This window comes from Salvelinus fontinalis, chromosome 31, assembly GCF_029448725.1.
Source record: "Salvelinus fontinalis isolate EN_2023a chromosome 31, ASM2944872v1, whole genome shotgun sequence".
Taxonomy (NCBI): Eukaryota; Metazoa; Chordata; class Actinopteri; order Salmoniformes; family Salmonidae; genus Salvelinus; species Salvelinus fontinalis.
Window position 1 is genome coordinate 6,655,874 of NC_074695.1, and position 15,701 is coordinate 6,671,574.

Here is a 15,701-nt window from a genome sequence, read left to right on the forward strand (position 1 = left end):
ACCTTAACAACCGCACTGGGTTTCACCTTAACAACCGCACGTGGTTTCACCTTAACAACCGCACGTGGTTTCACCTTAACAACCGCACGTGGTTTCACCTTAACAACCGCACTGGGTTTCACCTTAACAACCGCACGTGGTTTCACCTTAACAGAGGAGCCAACACCCTTCAATTGAAGCTGCGGGAAACAAACGAAAGGGGACACATCTCTCACAAACACGGATCAACAATGAAATCACAGATAATTATAAGAGAGAGAGAACTTATAAATTGCTTACAATAATTACAATAACTTTTCAGGCATCAAATTGAGGAAATGTCAGATTTTTTTTCAAAAGTAGGCCTATTCCAATACTTGAATTTCTGAGCTCCAAATTTCAAGTTCAAGGAGGCTACTTCAGGCTGCTTGTATTGCAGGTGTAACATGGAAACCAAATTGTATTTGTCATTTCATTACCAGATCATATTGCCAATAAGATCACGAGGCTATGTGACGTGTTGTCATTATATCCAGATCAATTCATAGGAATGATCAATTCAATGTAAATCAAATCAATGTAAATATGTCCGAGTAGTCGTTTGATTAATTGTTCAACAGTCTTATGGTTTGGGGGTAGACGCTATTTAGGAGCCTCTTGGACATAGACAACGGGCGCTCCGGTACCGCTTGCCGTGCGGTAGCCGAGAGGACCGTCTATGACTAGGGTGGCTGGAGTCTTTGCCAATTTTTAAGGCCTTTCTCTGACACCGCCTGGTATAGAGGTCCTGGATGGCAGGAAGCTTGGCCAGAGTGATGTACTGGGCCGTACGCATTACCCTCTGTAGTGCCTTGCCGTCGGAGGCAGAGCAGTTGCCATACCAGGCACTGATGCAACCAGTCAAGATGCTCTCGATGGTGCAGCTGTAAAACCTTTTGAGGATCTGAGATCTGAGATCTCAGGATCTTTTCAGTCTCCTGAGGAGGAATAGGTTTTGTCGTGCCCTCTTCACGACTGTCTTGGTGTGTTTGGACCATGTTAGTTTGTTGGTTATGTGGACGCAAGGAACTTGAAGCTCTCAACCTGCTCCACTAGAGCCCCATCGATGAGAATGGGGGCGTGCTCGGTCCTCCTTTTCCTTTAGTCGACAATCATCTCCTTTGTCTTGATCACGTTGAGCGAGAGGTTGTTGTCCTGGCACCACACGGCGAGGTCTCTGACCTCCTCCCTATAGGCTGTCTCATCGTTGTCGGTGATCAGGCCTACCACAGTTGTGTCGTCAGCAAACTTAATGATGGTGTTGGAGTCATGCCTGGCCGTGCATTCATGAGTGAACAGGGAGTACAACAGGGGACTGAGTACGCACCCCTGAGTGGCTCCCGTGTTGAGGATTCATCGTGGCAGACGTGTTGTTGCCTACTCTTACCACCTGGGGGCCGTCAGGAAGTCCAGGATCCAGTTGCAGATGGAGGTGTTTAGTCCCAGGTCCTTAGCTTATTGATAATCTTTGTGGGCACTATGGTGTTGAACGCTGAGCTGTAGTCAATGAACAGCATTCTCACATGGGTGTTCCTTTTGTCCAGGTGTGGTATTTGGTATTTTATTAGGATCCCCATTAGCTGTTGCAAAAGCAGCGGCTACTCTTCCTTGGGTCCACACAAAACATGAGACATAATACAGAACATCATTAGCCTACATATCAATACATACACACAAACTATGGTCCAATAGGGGAGAGGCGTTGTGCCGTGAGGTGTTGCTTTATCTGTTTTTTGAAACCAGGTTTGCTGTTTATTTGAGCAATATGAGATGGAAGGGAGTTCCATGCAATAATGGTTATATATAATATTGTACATTTTCTTGAATTTGTTCTGGATTTGGGGACTGTGAAAAGACCCCTGGTGGCATGTCTGGTGGGATAAGTGTGTGTGTCAGAGCTGTGTGTAAGTTGACTATGCAAACAATTTGTGATTTTCAACACATTAATGTTTCTTATTAAAAAGAAGTGATGCAGTCAGTCTCTCCTCAACTCTTAACCAAGAGAGACTGGCAGCATAGTATTTATATCAGCCCTCTGATTACAATTAAGAGCAAAACGTGCCAGCTGCAGCTTAACTTCTACTTCCTCCCAATCCCGGGTCCGGGAGCACCCCCACCAGTAAAAAAGCTGACTAGCATAGCCTAGCATAGCGTCACAAGTAAATAGTAGCATCTAAATATCATTAAATCATAAGTCCAAGACACCAGATGAAAGATACACATCTTGTGAATCCAGACATCATTTCTGATTTTTAAAATGTTTTACAGGGAAGACACAATATGTTTATCTATTAGCTAACCACGATAGCAAAAGACACCACTTTTCTAGTCCACCATTTTTTTCCTGCATAGGTAGCTATCACAATTTCGACCAAATAAAGATATAAATAGCCACTAACCAAGAAACAACTTCCTCAGATGACAGTCTGATAACATATTTATTGTATAGCATATGTTTTGTTAGAAGAATGTGCATATTTCAGGTATAAATCATAGTTTACCATTGCAGCCACCATCACAACTCTCACCAAAGCAACTAGAATAACTACAGAGACCATCGTGTATTACCTAATTACTCATCATAAAACATTTCTTAAAAATACACAGCGTACAGCAAATGAAAGACACAGATCTTGTGAGTCCAGCCAATATTTCAGATTTTCTAGGTGTTTTACAGCGAAAACACAATATAGCATTATATTAGCTTACCACAATAGCCAGAAACACAACACCATTTACCAGCAGCAAAGGTTAGCGATCGTAACAAACAGGCAAAATATATGTAATTTTTGACTAACCTTGATATTCTTCATCAGATGACAGTCCTGTAACATCATATTACACAATGCATATAGGGTTTGTTCGAAAATGTGCATATTTAGCGGCACAAATCGTGGTTATACAATGTGATTAGTGGCCAAAACTTCAAGCAATCTGTCCGGCGCCATCTTGGAGAGGCACCTATTCTAATCAATAAGTAACCATAAACTTGACAAAAAAAATACAGGTTAGACAGCAAATGAAAGATACATTAGTTCTTAATGCAACCGCTGTGTTAGATTTTTAAAATTAACGTTACTGCGCAATACAGCGTGCGCTAAAGCGAGACCGCACCGAAATTCATGGCGGAATTGTTATTTGACATTTGTCAACATAAATACGAATTAACAGCATAAAGACTGCTTACTATTAGCTGAGCTTCCATCAGAATCTTGGGCAAGGTGTCCTTTCTCCAGAACAATCGTCTTTTGGTTGAAAGATGTCCTGTTCTCCTGTAGAAATAGCAGCTAACGATAGCCACCCACTGGAGAGGTGTCCAACTCGTGAAAGCGCGTCACAAAGAAATTCCAGAAAATCGCAATAAACTGATATAAACTGCTATAAGTCGGTTTAAATTAACTACCTTATGATGTCTTTAACACCTATAACGAATAAAAACATGACCGGAGATATCGAACTGCTAAAACGAAAGCTTTTGCAGGACGCCATTGTGATGTCCCTCTTGCGCCAGGCGCCCCGTTGAAAAGAACGGTACTTCCGTTCCATGAGCCTTTATAATGTCCCAGATTGTGCAATCCACTCCATTCAAATTCTCACCGCTTACTGACATCTAGAGGAAGGCGTATTCAGTGCATGTAGCCCCGTAGCTTACATGGGGACTTATAAACTGACCTCAGAACAGGGACCTCGATTTCAGAAATCTCACTTCCTGACAGGAAATGTGCTGCAGAATGAGTTCTGTTTCACTCAGATAAATAATTCAAACGGTTTTAGAAACTAGAGAGTGTTTTCTATCCAATAGTAATAATAATATGCATATTGTGCGAGCAAGAATTGAGTACGAGGCAGTTTAATTTGGGAACGTAATTATTACAAAGTCCCAACAGCACCCCCTATTGACAAAAGGTTTAACTAAGTTCTTTCCTTGCAGCCCTCAACCACACGACTGGACAATCATCAAGATTAGACAAAACTAGAGCCTGCAGAATTTGCTTTTTGGAGTGTGGTGTCAAAAAAAGCAGAGCATCTCTTTATTATGGACATCTCTATAATTACAGCCAGAACTCTCCCTGTCTTTACACCCATTGAATCTATATGTCTTGACCATGACAGTTTACAATCTAAGGTAACACCAAGTAATTTAGTCTCATCAACTTGTTCAACAGCCACACTATTCATTACCAGATTCAGCTGAGGTCTAGCCCTTAAGGAATGATGTGTACCAAATACAATGTTCTTAGTTTTAGAGATGTTCAGGACCAGTTTATTACTGGCCACCCATTCCAAAACAGACTGCAACTCTTTGTTAAGGGTTTTAGTGACTTCATTAGCTGTGGTTGCTGATGCGAAAATGGTTGAATCATCAGCCTACATGGACACACATGCTTTGTTTAATGCCAGTGGCAGGTCATTGGTAAAAATAGAAAAGAGTAGATGGCCTAGAGAGCTGCCCTGCGGTACACCACACTTTACATGTTTGACATTAGAGAAGCTTCCATTAAAGAAAACCCTCTGAGTTCTATTAGATAGATAGCTCAGAATCCACAAGATGGCAGAGGTTGAGAAGCCATAACATATACGTTTTTTCAACAACAATCGATTTCTTTCAGCCAATCATCAGTCATTTGTGTCAGTGCAGTACATGTTGAGTGCCCTTCTCTATAAGCATGTTGAAAGTATGTTGTTAAGTTGTTTACAGAGAAATAGCATTGTATTTGGTCAAACACTATTTTTTCCAACCATTTGCTAAGAGCTGGAACTAAGCTGATAGGTTGGATGTTAGAACCAGTAAAGGCCACTTTACAACTCTTGGGTAGCAGAATTACTTTGGCTTCCCTCCAGGGCTGAGGACAAAGACTTTCCTCTGGGCTCAGATTAAAGAAATGACAGAAAGGAGTGGCTATAGAGTCAGCTACCATCCTCAGTAGCTTTCCATCTAAATTGTCAATGCCAGGAGGTCTGTCATTATTGATCGATAACAACAATTGTCCCACCTCTCCCACACTAACTTTACAAAATTCTAACTTGCAATGCTTTTCTTTCATTATTTGTTTTTTTTATGCATTAATACAATTGCTCACTGTTCGTTGTTGGCATTTCCTGCCTAAGTTTGCCCACTTTGCCCACTAAGTTTGCCCACTTTGCCAATGAAATAATCATTAAAATAATTGGCAACATCAGATGGTTTTGTGATGAATAAGCAATCTGAATCGATAAAAGATGGAGTTGAATATCTTTCTGCCCATAATTTCATTTAAAGTACTCCAAAGTTTTCTTTTCCATCATTTTTTATATCATTGATCTTGGCTTCATAATACAGTTTATTCTTCTTTTTTGTTGAGTTTTGTCACATAATTTCTCAATTTGCAGGAAGTCAGCCAGTCAGATGTACAGCCAGACTTATTAGCCACTCCTTTTGCCCCATCTCTTTCAACCATACAGTTTTTCAATTCCTCATCAATCCATGGAGCCTTAACAGTTCTAACAGTCCGTTTCTTAACCTTTCTCGCCCAGGGGTTCCGCTAGCGGAACACCCACAACATTCCGCTAAAAAGCAGCGCGCGAAATTCAAAAATATTTTTTTGAAATATGTTACTTTCACACATTAACAAGTCCAATACAGCAAATGAAAGATAAACATCTTGTTAATCTACCCATCGTGTCTGATTTTTAAAATGTTTTACAGCGAAAACACGACATTTATTTATGTTAGATCACCACCAAATCCAAAAAACACAGCCATTTTTCCAGAAATAGAGATAAAATGAATCACTAACCTTTGATAATCTTCATCAGATGACACTCATAGGACATCATGTTACACAATACATGTATGTGTTGTTCGATAATGTGCATATTTATATCCACAAATCTCGGTTTACATTGGCGCCGTGTTCAGAAATGCCTCCAAAATATCCGGAGTAATTACAGAGAGCCACGTCAAATAACAGAAATACTCATCATAAACTTTGATGAAAGATACTTGTTTTACATATAATTAAAGATACACTTGTTCTTAATGCAACCGCTGTGTCAGATTTTTTTAAACCCTTAGTAAAAAGCACACCATGCAATAATCTGAGACGGCGCTCAGATTTAACAAAATTTCTCCGCCATGTTGGAGTCAACAGAAATACGAAATTACATCATAAATATTCCCTAACCTTTGATTATCTTCATCAGAATGCAATGCCAGGAATCCTAGTTCCACAATAAATCGTTGTTTTGTTCGATAATGTCCATTACTTATGTCGGATTAGCAACTTTAGCTAGTATGTGTAGTACACGTGTCCAAACGCTCACGCAGATGCAGGCAAACGTCGGGCGAAAACTTCAAAAAGTTATATTACAAGTCGAATAAACTGGTCAAACTTAGTAGAGAATCAATCTTCAGGATGTTGTTATCATATATATCCAATAACATTCCAACCGGAGCATTTCTTCATGTCTGTATAAGTAATGGCACACATTGCCATTTCCTGAGTAGCGCACGTGACCAGGAACTAGCATTCTGCCAGACCACTGACTCAAATCGCTCCCATCCGGCCCCACATCACACTAGAGGCTTCATTCCACGTTCTACAGACTGTTGGCATCTAGTGGAAGGCGTATGAAATACAAACAGATCCATATATTACAGGGAATTTAATAGGCGATGACTTTCACAATGACCCTTCTCAGAATTCTCACTTCCTGTTTGGAAGTTTGCCAGCCATATGAGTTCTGTTATACTCACAGACATAATTCAAACAGTTTTAGAAACGTCAGAGTGTTTTCTATCCAATAGTAATAATAATATGCATATATTAGCATCTGGGACAGAGTAGGAGGCAGTTCACTCTGGGCACGCTATTCATCCAAAGTGAAAATGCTGCCCCCTATCCCTAAAAAGTTAACGAGAGAATCACTTACATGATGTCAGCTGGTCCTTTTGTGGCAGGGCTGAAATGCAGTGGAAATGTTTTGGGGGGGATGCAGTTATTTTGAATGGCAAAGAGGGACTTTGCAATTAGTTGCAATTCATCTGATCACTCTTCATAACATTCTGGAGTATATGCAAATTGCCATCATACAAACTGAGGCAGCAGACTTTGTGAAAATTTATATTTGTGTCGTTCTCAAAACCTTTGGCCACGACTGTACACAGAGCCATGACTACGTGGAACTCTATTCCACATCAGGTAACTGACACAAGCAGTAAAATTAGATTTAAAAAACAGATTAAAAAAACACCTTAGGGAACAAGTGGGGAGGGAGTGTGAAGCAACACAAACATTGACACACACACACACACGCACACACACACACAATAACATACGCACTATACATACACATGGAGTTAGTACTGTGGATATGTGGTAGTGGTGGAGTAGGGGCCTGAGGGCACACAGTGTGTTGTGAAATCTGTGAATGTATTATAATGTTTTTAAAATTAAATAACTGCCTTCATTTTTGCTGGACCCCAGGAAGAGTAGCTGCTGCTTTGGCATCGGCTAATGGGGATCCATAATAAATACAAATACAAATATGATCCTTGACTGGTCTCTCTAAGCACTTCATGATGACAGAAGTGAGTGCTACGGGGCGATAGTAATTTAGTTAAGTTACGTTCATCTTGCCATAATTAAATGCGGTGTTTTCGCAGTTTTTGCACAAATGCCATTATACCTCAGTGCCCGCAGCTTGTTGATAAAACAACTATGGGAATATTTTGATTACAGAGCGGGTCCAGCTCACCGAAACAACTAAAAGGTTTTTACAAAGCAGTGCAGTGCTTTTTCAAGGGAGGTTTAGTTCCAAAAACAACAACTATTTTACACATGACATTATTCTACCAACGACTAAATCCAAATAGTTGCTAAGTGACCATGACGTGAAGATACTGTACAGAGCATTCCTGTGAGCATTATAATATGATTACCATTCCAAAAGTAATGTGAAAAAATGCACTCATAATTTTCGCTATGACAACAATATATTTAGATTACTTCGCGTTTGTCTGGTCTTGCTAACCACTGTTTTTTGGTGGAGCATTGCATCCTGGGAGTTAAAATGCACTTTTAGAATGGTAGTATGCAGTGTAAAATCCACTGTATTTATATTTATATGTAGACTATTTCAATATAAAAGCTTCAGAAATTAGCTTCAAAGGCAGGCAGCCCAATTCAGGGAGTCCATTTCAGGCAGTCCAATTCAGGCAGTCCAATTCAGGCAGCCCAATTCAGGCAGTTCATTTCAGGCAGTCCAATTCAGGCAGCCCAATTCAGGCAGTCCAATTCAGGCAGCCCAATTCAGGCAGTCCAATTCAGGCATTCCAATTCAGGCAGTCCAATTCAGGCAGCCCAATTCAGGCAGTCCAATTCAGGCAGTCCAATTCAGGCAGCCCAATTCAGGCAGTCCATTTCAGGCAGTCCAATTCAGGCAGTCCAATTCAGGCAGCCCAATTCAGGCAGTCCAATTCAGGCAGTCCAATTCAGGCATTCCAATTCAGGCAGTCCAATTCAGGCAGCCCAATTCAGGCAGTCCAATTCAGGCATTCCAATTCAGGCAGCCCAATTCAGGCAGTCCAATTCAGGCAGCCCAATTCAGGCAGCCCAATTCAGGCAGTCCATTTCAGGCAGTCCAATTCAGGCAGCCCAATTCAGGCAGTCCAATTCAGGCATTCCAATTCAGGCAGTCGAATTCAGGCAGTCGAATTCAGGCATTCCAATTCAGGCAGTCCAATTCAGGCAGTCCAATTCAGGGAGCCCTATTCAGGCAGTCCAATTCTGTTTTTTTTTTTTGACAATCAGATCAGCTTTGGAAAAGATATGAAGTGAAAAGACCAATTAGTGGAAAACGTATCAGAATTGTGCTGCTTGTCGTTTTTGGAACTAAACTATTCATATAGGCCCTGATTCCTGACCTGAGTTAAGCGCGCGTAAATGGAACGTAAATTCCGTCTCTCTCTGTGCCTATTCTGACCTTGAATTTAAGCTTGAGAATGGCACGCTATTCACCCGCTTTTCGTTTGGGGTGGAGATCAAAGAAATGAAGGTGTGTCTACAGTTACACCATATTCTGACCTTTACTTAAGTCCCTCATAATTCCCACCACTTTTACAAGCGAAGAAACCGTGAATAAGGTTGAGCAAACCTGCCGGTTCCAAGTGGAAAAAAACATACACTTTCCTTTATCCGATATAATCTCCATGCACTGGATTTATAAATTAATTAAAGCAAGGCAAATGAGGAATCACTTTGTAGAAGGGGATTGTGAATACACGTAGCAAATATATTAGAGTGTTTTTCCTTATGATCCCTGGAAACCAGTCATATGGAAACAGACTGAAAATCATATCAACATGACATGTTGTGGCCCCCTTTTCCACAGTGAAATAGGACACGAATAGCTGTGCCATTATTCAGAATTCTAATTGTGTGCCCTCGTAATTTGCATAGAGGACATTTGGAGGGCTGTAAAGGGCTGAACCTGCCCAGTTGATGTATGCACTTTAGAATGTTCGGAAAGCCCGGACTCTTCCGTAAAGCCCGGCTCTGTGGAGGGTACGGCTTAAACTGGTCCTATGGACAGAGACTTCAAATCTCCGCTGTGGAGCTTTGGCAAATGAATGGGGGGGGGGGGGGGGGGATCAGAGTGGCTAGATGTGCCAAGCTTATAGAGAGACATACCCCAAGAGACTTGCAACTGCAATTGCTGCAAAAGGTGACTCTCCAACATATTGACTTTGGGGGGTTGAATAGTTATAAATGCTCAAGTTTTAATTTTTTGGGGTCTTATTTCTTGTTTGTTTCGCAATACAAAATATGTTAAGTGGTAGGCATGTTGTGTAAATCAAATGATACAAACCCCCCCCCCCCCAAAAAAATCTATTTTAATTCCAGGTTGTAAGGCAACAAAATAGGATAAATGCCAAGGGGGGTGAATATTTTCGCAAGCCATTGTACATAATATTTGTGTATCTCCCTGATCATTATTCACGATTCATTCAGGATTATCCGTAACCATGGTAGCATCCACAATCATGTAGAAGTGTTTAGAAACAGATTCTATTCTTATTTACAATAAAAGTGACTCCAAAATGACACAAGACATTATTTACCTTTTTTTAAATTATTATTTCAAGTGTAAAAAATTGATACTTTATTTAGTTATTTTATGAACCCTTATGTTACCAGGTAAATTGACTGAGAACACATTCTAATTTACAGCAACGACCTGGGGAATAGTTACAGGGGCGAGGAGGGGAGGGTGAATGAGCCAATAAGAAGCTTTTTATTATTTTCATTTTGGCACAAAATAATCTGAACACGGACCAAAACCAACATCAAATGCATCCAACAAAAGTTGTAGTCACAAGCTTGATGTAGTCATTGCATTCTATGAATATTGGACCAAAATACTTTTTACTACTTTCATACACATATAAATTCATTTGTGCCAAATTGTAATTTCTAAATGGTTCACCTGATATGCATGAATAATAATAAATTAAAGCTGACAGTCTGCGCTTTAACCTCGTAGTCATTGTTTGATTTCAAATCCAAAACTTTTGGAGTATAGAGCCAAAAGAAGAGAAACCAGCTCACTAATTACGGAGGGCACTGCATGTTTTAATATTTACTGGTTAAGCCACAACTGAGGGAGCCAAATGACACTCAATCGCTGACACTAGCGCCTCTATTGCGGATTTTTTTTAAAATATATAATAAAATGTAAAAATACATTTAAAAAAAAAACTTCTACGCTTTTTTGTTTTGAGCCTTTCTAGGCTATTTAATGGTACGGCGTTGTATATTCTCATGGGCTTTACTGGGGTGATTTAGACCCTATATGGTTAATTAGGGGTGGAATAACCAGTCATGCACTGAGCACTGAGCCTAAGAACAATTAGTATTTATCAATGGTTATCTCCTACCGGTGTGTGTATGACACTCATAAGATAGTTTGATAAATCACACTTTTTCTAATCTTAAATAATATTTTAGAATAGTTTATATGCAATATTGATAAATGCAATATCCTTCTCTCTCTCTCTCTCTCTCTCTCTCTCTCTCTCTCTCTCTCTCTCTCTCTCTCTCTCTCCCTCTCTTTCTCTCTATCTCTCTCTCTCTCTCTCTCTCACTCTCTCTCCCTATCCCACACCCTCTCCCTCCCTATCCCTCACTCTCTCCCTCCATATCCCTCATTCTCTCTGCCTATCCCTCACTCTCTCCTTCTCTATTCCTCACTCTCTCCCTCCCAATCCCTCACTCTGTCTCTCCCTCCCTCACTCTCTCCCTCCCTATCCCTCACTCACCTTCTCCCTTCCCTTCTCCCCCCAGCACCAAACCAACATTAGATGAGATAAGGATCTGGGCTCAGTCGTTCGATAAGCTGATGAAGAATCCTGCAGGTCGGAACGTGTTCAGGGAGTTCCTAAGGACTGAGTACAGTGAGGAGAACATGTTGTTCTGGCTGGCCTGTGAAGACCTCAAACAGGAGATGAACAAGAACACAGTGGAGGAGAAGGCACGCATGATCTACGAGGATTACATCTCTATCCTGTCCCCCAAAGAGGTATGAGTACTGCACTTTATCTTCTCTGTCCTCTACATGCTCCCCAAAGAGGTATGAGTACTGCACTTTATCTTCTCTGTCCTCTACATGCTCCCCAAAGAGGTATGAGTACTGCACTTTATCTTCTCTGTCCTCTACATGCTCCCCAAAGAGGTATGAGTACTGCACTTTATCTTCTCTGTCCTCCACATTCCTCCCCCAAAGAGGTATGAGTACTTCCTGTTTCTCTCTTATCTCATTCTCCATATCTATGTCTTCCCCCTCAAAGAGGTACGAGTACAAACAAGTACTTTTTCTTCTCTCCTCTTTCTCCTCTCTACATCTCCATCTTCTCCAAATAAGTATTTTTTTCTCTATTTTCCTCTGACTCAATACTCTCTCCATATCTGTCATCCGCTTCTACATGTCTGTCATCCTCTTCTCCATATCTGTCATCCCTTCTCCATATCTGTCATCCCCTTCTCCCTATCTGTCATCTTCTTCTCCGTATCTGTCGTCCTCTCCTCCATATCTGTCATCTTCTTCTCCGTATCTGTCATCCTCTTCTCCATATCTGTCGTCTCCTTCTCCATATCTGTCATCCTCTTCTCTTCCTCATATCTGCCATCCTCTTCTCTGTATCTGTCATCCTCTTCTCCGTATCTGTCATCCTCTTCTCCATATCTGTCGTCCTCTTCTCCATATATGTCATCCTCTTCTCCTCTTCTCCATATCTGTCATCCTCTTCTCCGTATCTGCCATTCTCTTCTCTGTATCTGTCATCCCCTTCTCCGTATCTGTCATCCTCTTCTCCGTATCTGTCATCCTCTTCCTCATATCTGTCATCCCCTTCTCCATATCTGTCATCATCTTTTCCTCTTCCTCATATCTGTCATCCTCTTCTCCATATCTGTCGTCCTCTTCTCCTCTTTCTCATATCTATAATCCACTTCTCCATATCTGTCATCCTCTTCTCCGTATCTGTCATCTTCTTCTCCGTATCTGTCGTCCTCTTCTCCGTATCTGTCATCTTCTTCTCCGTATCTGTCGTCCTCTTCTCCGTATCTGTCATCTTCTTCTCCGTATCTGTCGTCCTCTTCTCCTCTTTCTCATATCTGTCATCCTCTTCTCCATATCTGTCATCCTCTTCTCCATATCTGTCATCCCCTTCTCCATATCTGTCATCATCTTCTCCTCTTCCTCATATCTGTCATCCTCTTCTCTATATCTTTCGTCCTCTTCTCCTCTTTCTCATATCTATCTTCCTCTTCTCCATTACCTGTCATCCTCTTCTCCATATCTGTCATCCTCTTCTCCGTATCTGTCATCCTCTTCTCCATATATGTCATCCTCTTCCTCATATATGTCATCCTCTTTTCCATATCTGTCATCATCTTCTGTGTATCTGTCATCCTATTCTCCAAATCTGTCATCCTCTTCCTCATATCTGTCATCCTCTTCTCCATATCTGTCATCCCCTTCCAGGATAGACAGATGTACAAGTACTCCCCATTTCACGTCTCAAATTGGAAAGACTACTCCATGTCCCTCCAAACTCAGAACATTCGTTAGTTTGCGGAAAATTGTTCCCATAATACAGAAACTGTGCAGTTGTACCGATGATTATTAAAGTGATGCCAGAGAAGCAGATGTTTGGAGGATATATTCGAACGGGTGTTGTTAGCAAACAGAGAAGCAGATGTTTGGAGGATATATTCGAACGGGTGTTGTTAGCAAACAGAGAAGCAGATGTTTGGAGGATATATTCGAACGGGTGTTGTTAGCAAACAGAGAAGCAGATGTTTGGAGGATATATTCGAACGGGTGTTGTTAGCAAACAGAGAAGCAGATGTTTGGAGGATATATTCGAACGGGTGTTGTTAGCAAACAGAGAAGCAGATGTTTGGAGGATATATTCGAACGGGTGTTGTTAGCAAACAGAGAAGCAGATGTTTGGAGGATATATTCGAACGGGTGTTGTTAGCAAACAGAGAAGCAGATGTTTGGAGGATATATTCGAACGGGTGTTGTTAGCAAACTGTGTAAATGTATCCTCCAAACACTGGCTTCGACAGTATTTATATTATTATTTATTTATTTATTTTTGTTTTTTGAGAACATTTACTAACATATTCAACATATTTTCATTAAAAATAAATATTATTTGGAATAATCTGTTGATACTATAACATATTTCTACAAAATATAGTCCCAAAACAAATCAAATCTAGGGAAGCTACCCAATCCGGCTGGTCGTTCATTCTATTGGTTCGGTTGCCAGAGACATGACCCAATCGTTCAGTCTTTCTGTTCTGTATCTATGGACGCGACCCAATCGTTCGTTTTAAATGTTCCGTTTCCATGATGACTGGTAACGTTCTTATCCCTTGCTTGTTAGCTAGCCAACATCGGCTAACACAGTGACGTCAAACAGCCCAGCCAGAATAACAGCAAAGTAGCTGCATTTGTGTTTTTGTTTAAGCTGTTTAAGTGGTTTAATGTTCTAGTGGTTTGTTGAGGATACATCCATAACAATGATGTGACATTTTGCCTGGTATAGATCATTTTGCCTGGTATAGATCATTTTGCCTGGTATAGATCATTTTGCCTGGTATAGATCATTTTGCCTGGTATAGATCATTTTGCCTGGTATAGATCATTTTGCCTGGTATAGATCATTTTGCCTGGTATAGATCATTTTGCCTGGTATAGATAATTTTGCCTGGTATAGATCATTTTCTCACTTGCCGGGCCACTTTTCAGAAGAGATAGCCAACTACACAGCTAACACAATCACTTCAAACTGAAGCTGGAATTACAGCAAACTAGCTGGAATCAGTGTTTTTCTTTGTATATATATATTCATAAAAATAGAATGACGATTCATGATTTCGACTGGCTGAGTAAAGAAAGACAGCCTGTCTGCCTCCTTCATTACAATGGGACAGCTGGAGACCTCAAAAAGCCAGCCTGTCTGCCTCCTTCATTACAATGGGACAGCCGGAGACCTTAAAAAGCCAGCCTGTCTGCCTCCTTCATTACAATGGGACAGCTGGAGACCTCAAAAAGCCAGCCTGTCTGCCTCCTTCATTACAATGGGACAGCTGGAGACCTCAAAAAGCCAGCCTGTCTGCCTCCTTCATTACAATGGGACAGATGGAGACCTCAAAAAGCCAGCCTGTCTGCCTCCTTCATTACAATGGGACAGCTGGAGACCTCAAAAAGCCAGCCTGTCTGCCTCCTTCATTACAATGGGACAGCTGGAGACCTCAAAAAGCCAGCCTGTCTGCCTCCTTCATTACAATGGGACAGCTGGAGACCTCAAAAAGCCAGCCTGTCTGCCTCCTTCATTACAATGGGACAGTCGGAGACCTCAAAAAGCCAGCCTGTCTGCCTCCTTCATTACAATGGGACAGCCGGAGACCTCATTTCCATATTGAAACGGTGTTGTAAATGTCGGAGAGAGACAAATCCCCACTGTTGAAAACCAATTGCTAGTTTCAAAAAGAAAATGGGAGATAGTGTCTAGGTGTTTTTTCACGGTGTAGATCCTAGTACATAAAGTACCTGGCTGAGCTGATGACACAGTGGATTGAGCTGATGAGACAGTGGATTGGGCTGATGAGACAGTGGATTGAGCTGATGAGACAGTGGATTGAGCTGATGAGACAGTGGATTGAGCTGATGAGACAGTGGGCTGAGCTGATGAGACAGTGGGCTGAGCTGATGAGACAGTGGGCTGAGCTGATGAGACAGTGGGCTGAGCTGATGAGACAGTGGGCTGAGCTGATGAGACAGTGGATTGAGCTGATGAGACAGTGGGCTGAGCTGATGAGACAGTGGGCTGAGCTGATGAGACAGTGGGCTGAGCTGATGAGACAGTGGGCTGAGCTGATGAGACAGTGGATTGAGCTGATGAGACAGTGGGCTGAGCTGATGAGACAGTGGATTGAGCTGATGAGACAGTGGATTGAGCTGATGAGACAGTGGATTGGGCTGATGAGACAGTGGATTGAGCTGGTGAGACAGTGGATTGAGCTGATGAGACAGTGGATTGAGCTGATGAGACAGTGGGCTGAGCTGATGAGACAGTGGATTGAGCTGATGAGACAGTGGATTGGGCTGATGAGACAGTGGATTGAGCT

The 15,701-nt window shown here is 41.5% G+C and overlaps 1 protein-coding gene across 2 annotated transcripts in view; it reads left to right on the top strand.

Annotated features, from left to right (window-relative positions):
• The window catches only part of LOC129829460 (regulator of G-protein signaling 17-like), a 188,291-nt gene that overhangs the window by 116,735 nt on the left and 55,855 nt on the right, over nucleotides 1–15,701 (top strand). For both annotated transcript variants that reach the window (XM_055891163.1, XM_055891164.1), the window contains exon 5: nucleotides 11,343–11,577. In XM_055891163.1, coding sequence (XP_055747138.1) covers nucleotides 11,343–11,577 — 235 coding nt within the window. The remainder of the gene's footprint in view (nucleotides 1–11,342; nucleotides 11,578–15,701) is intronic.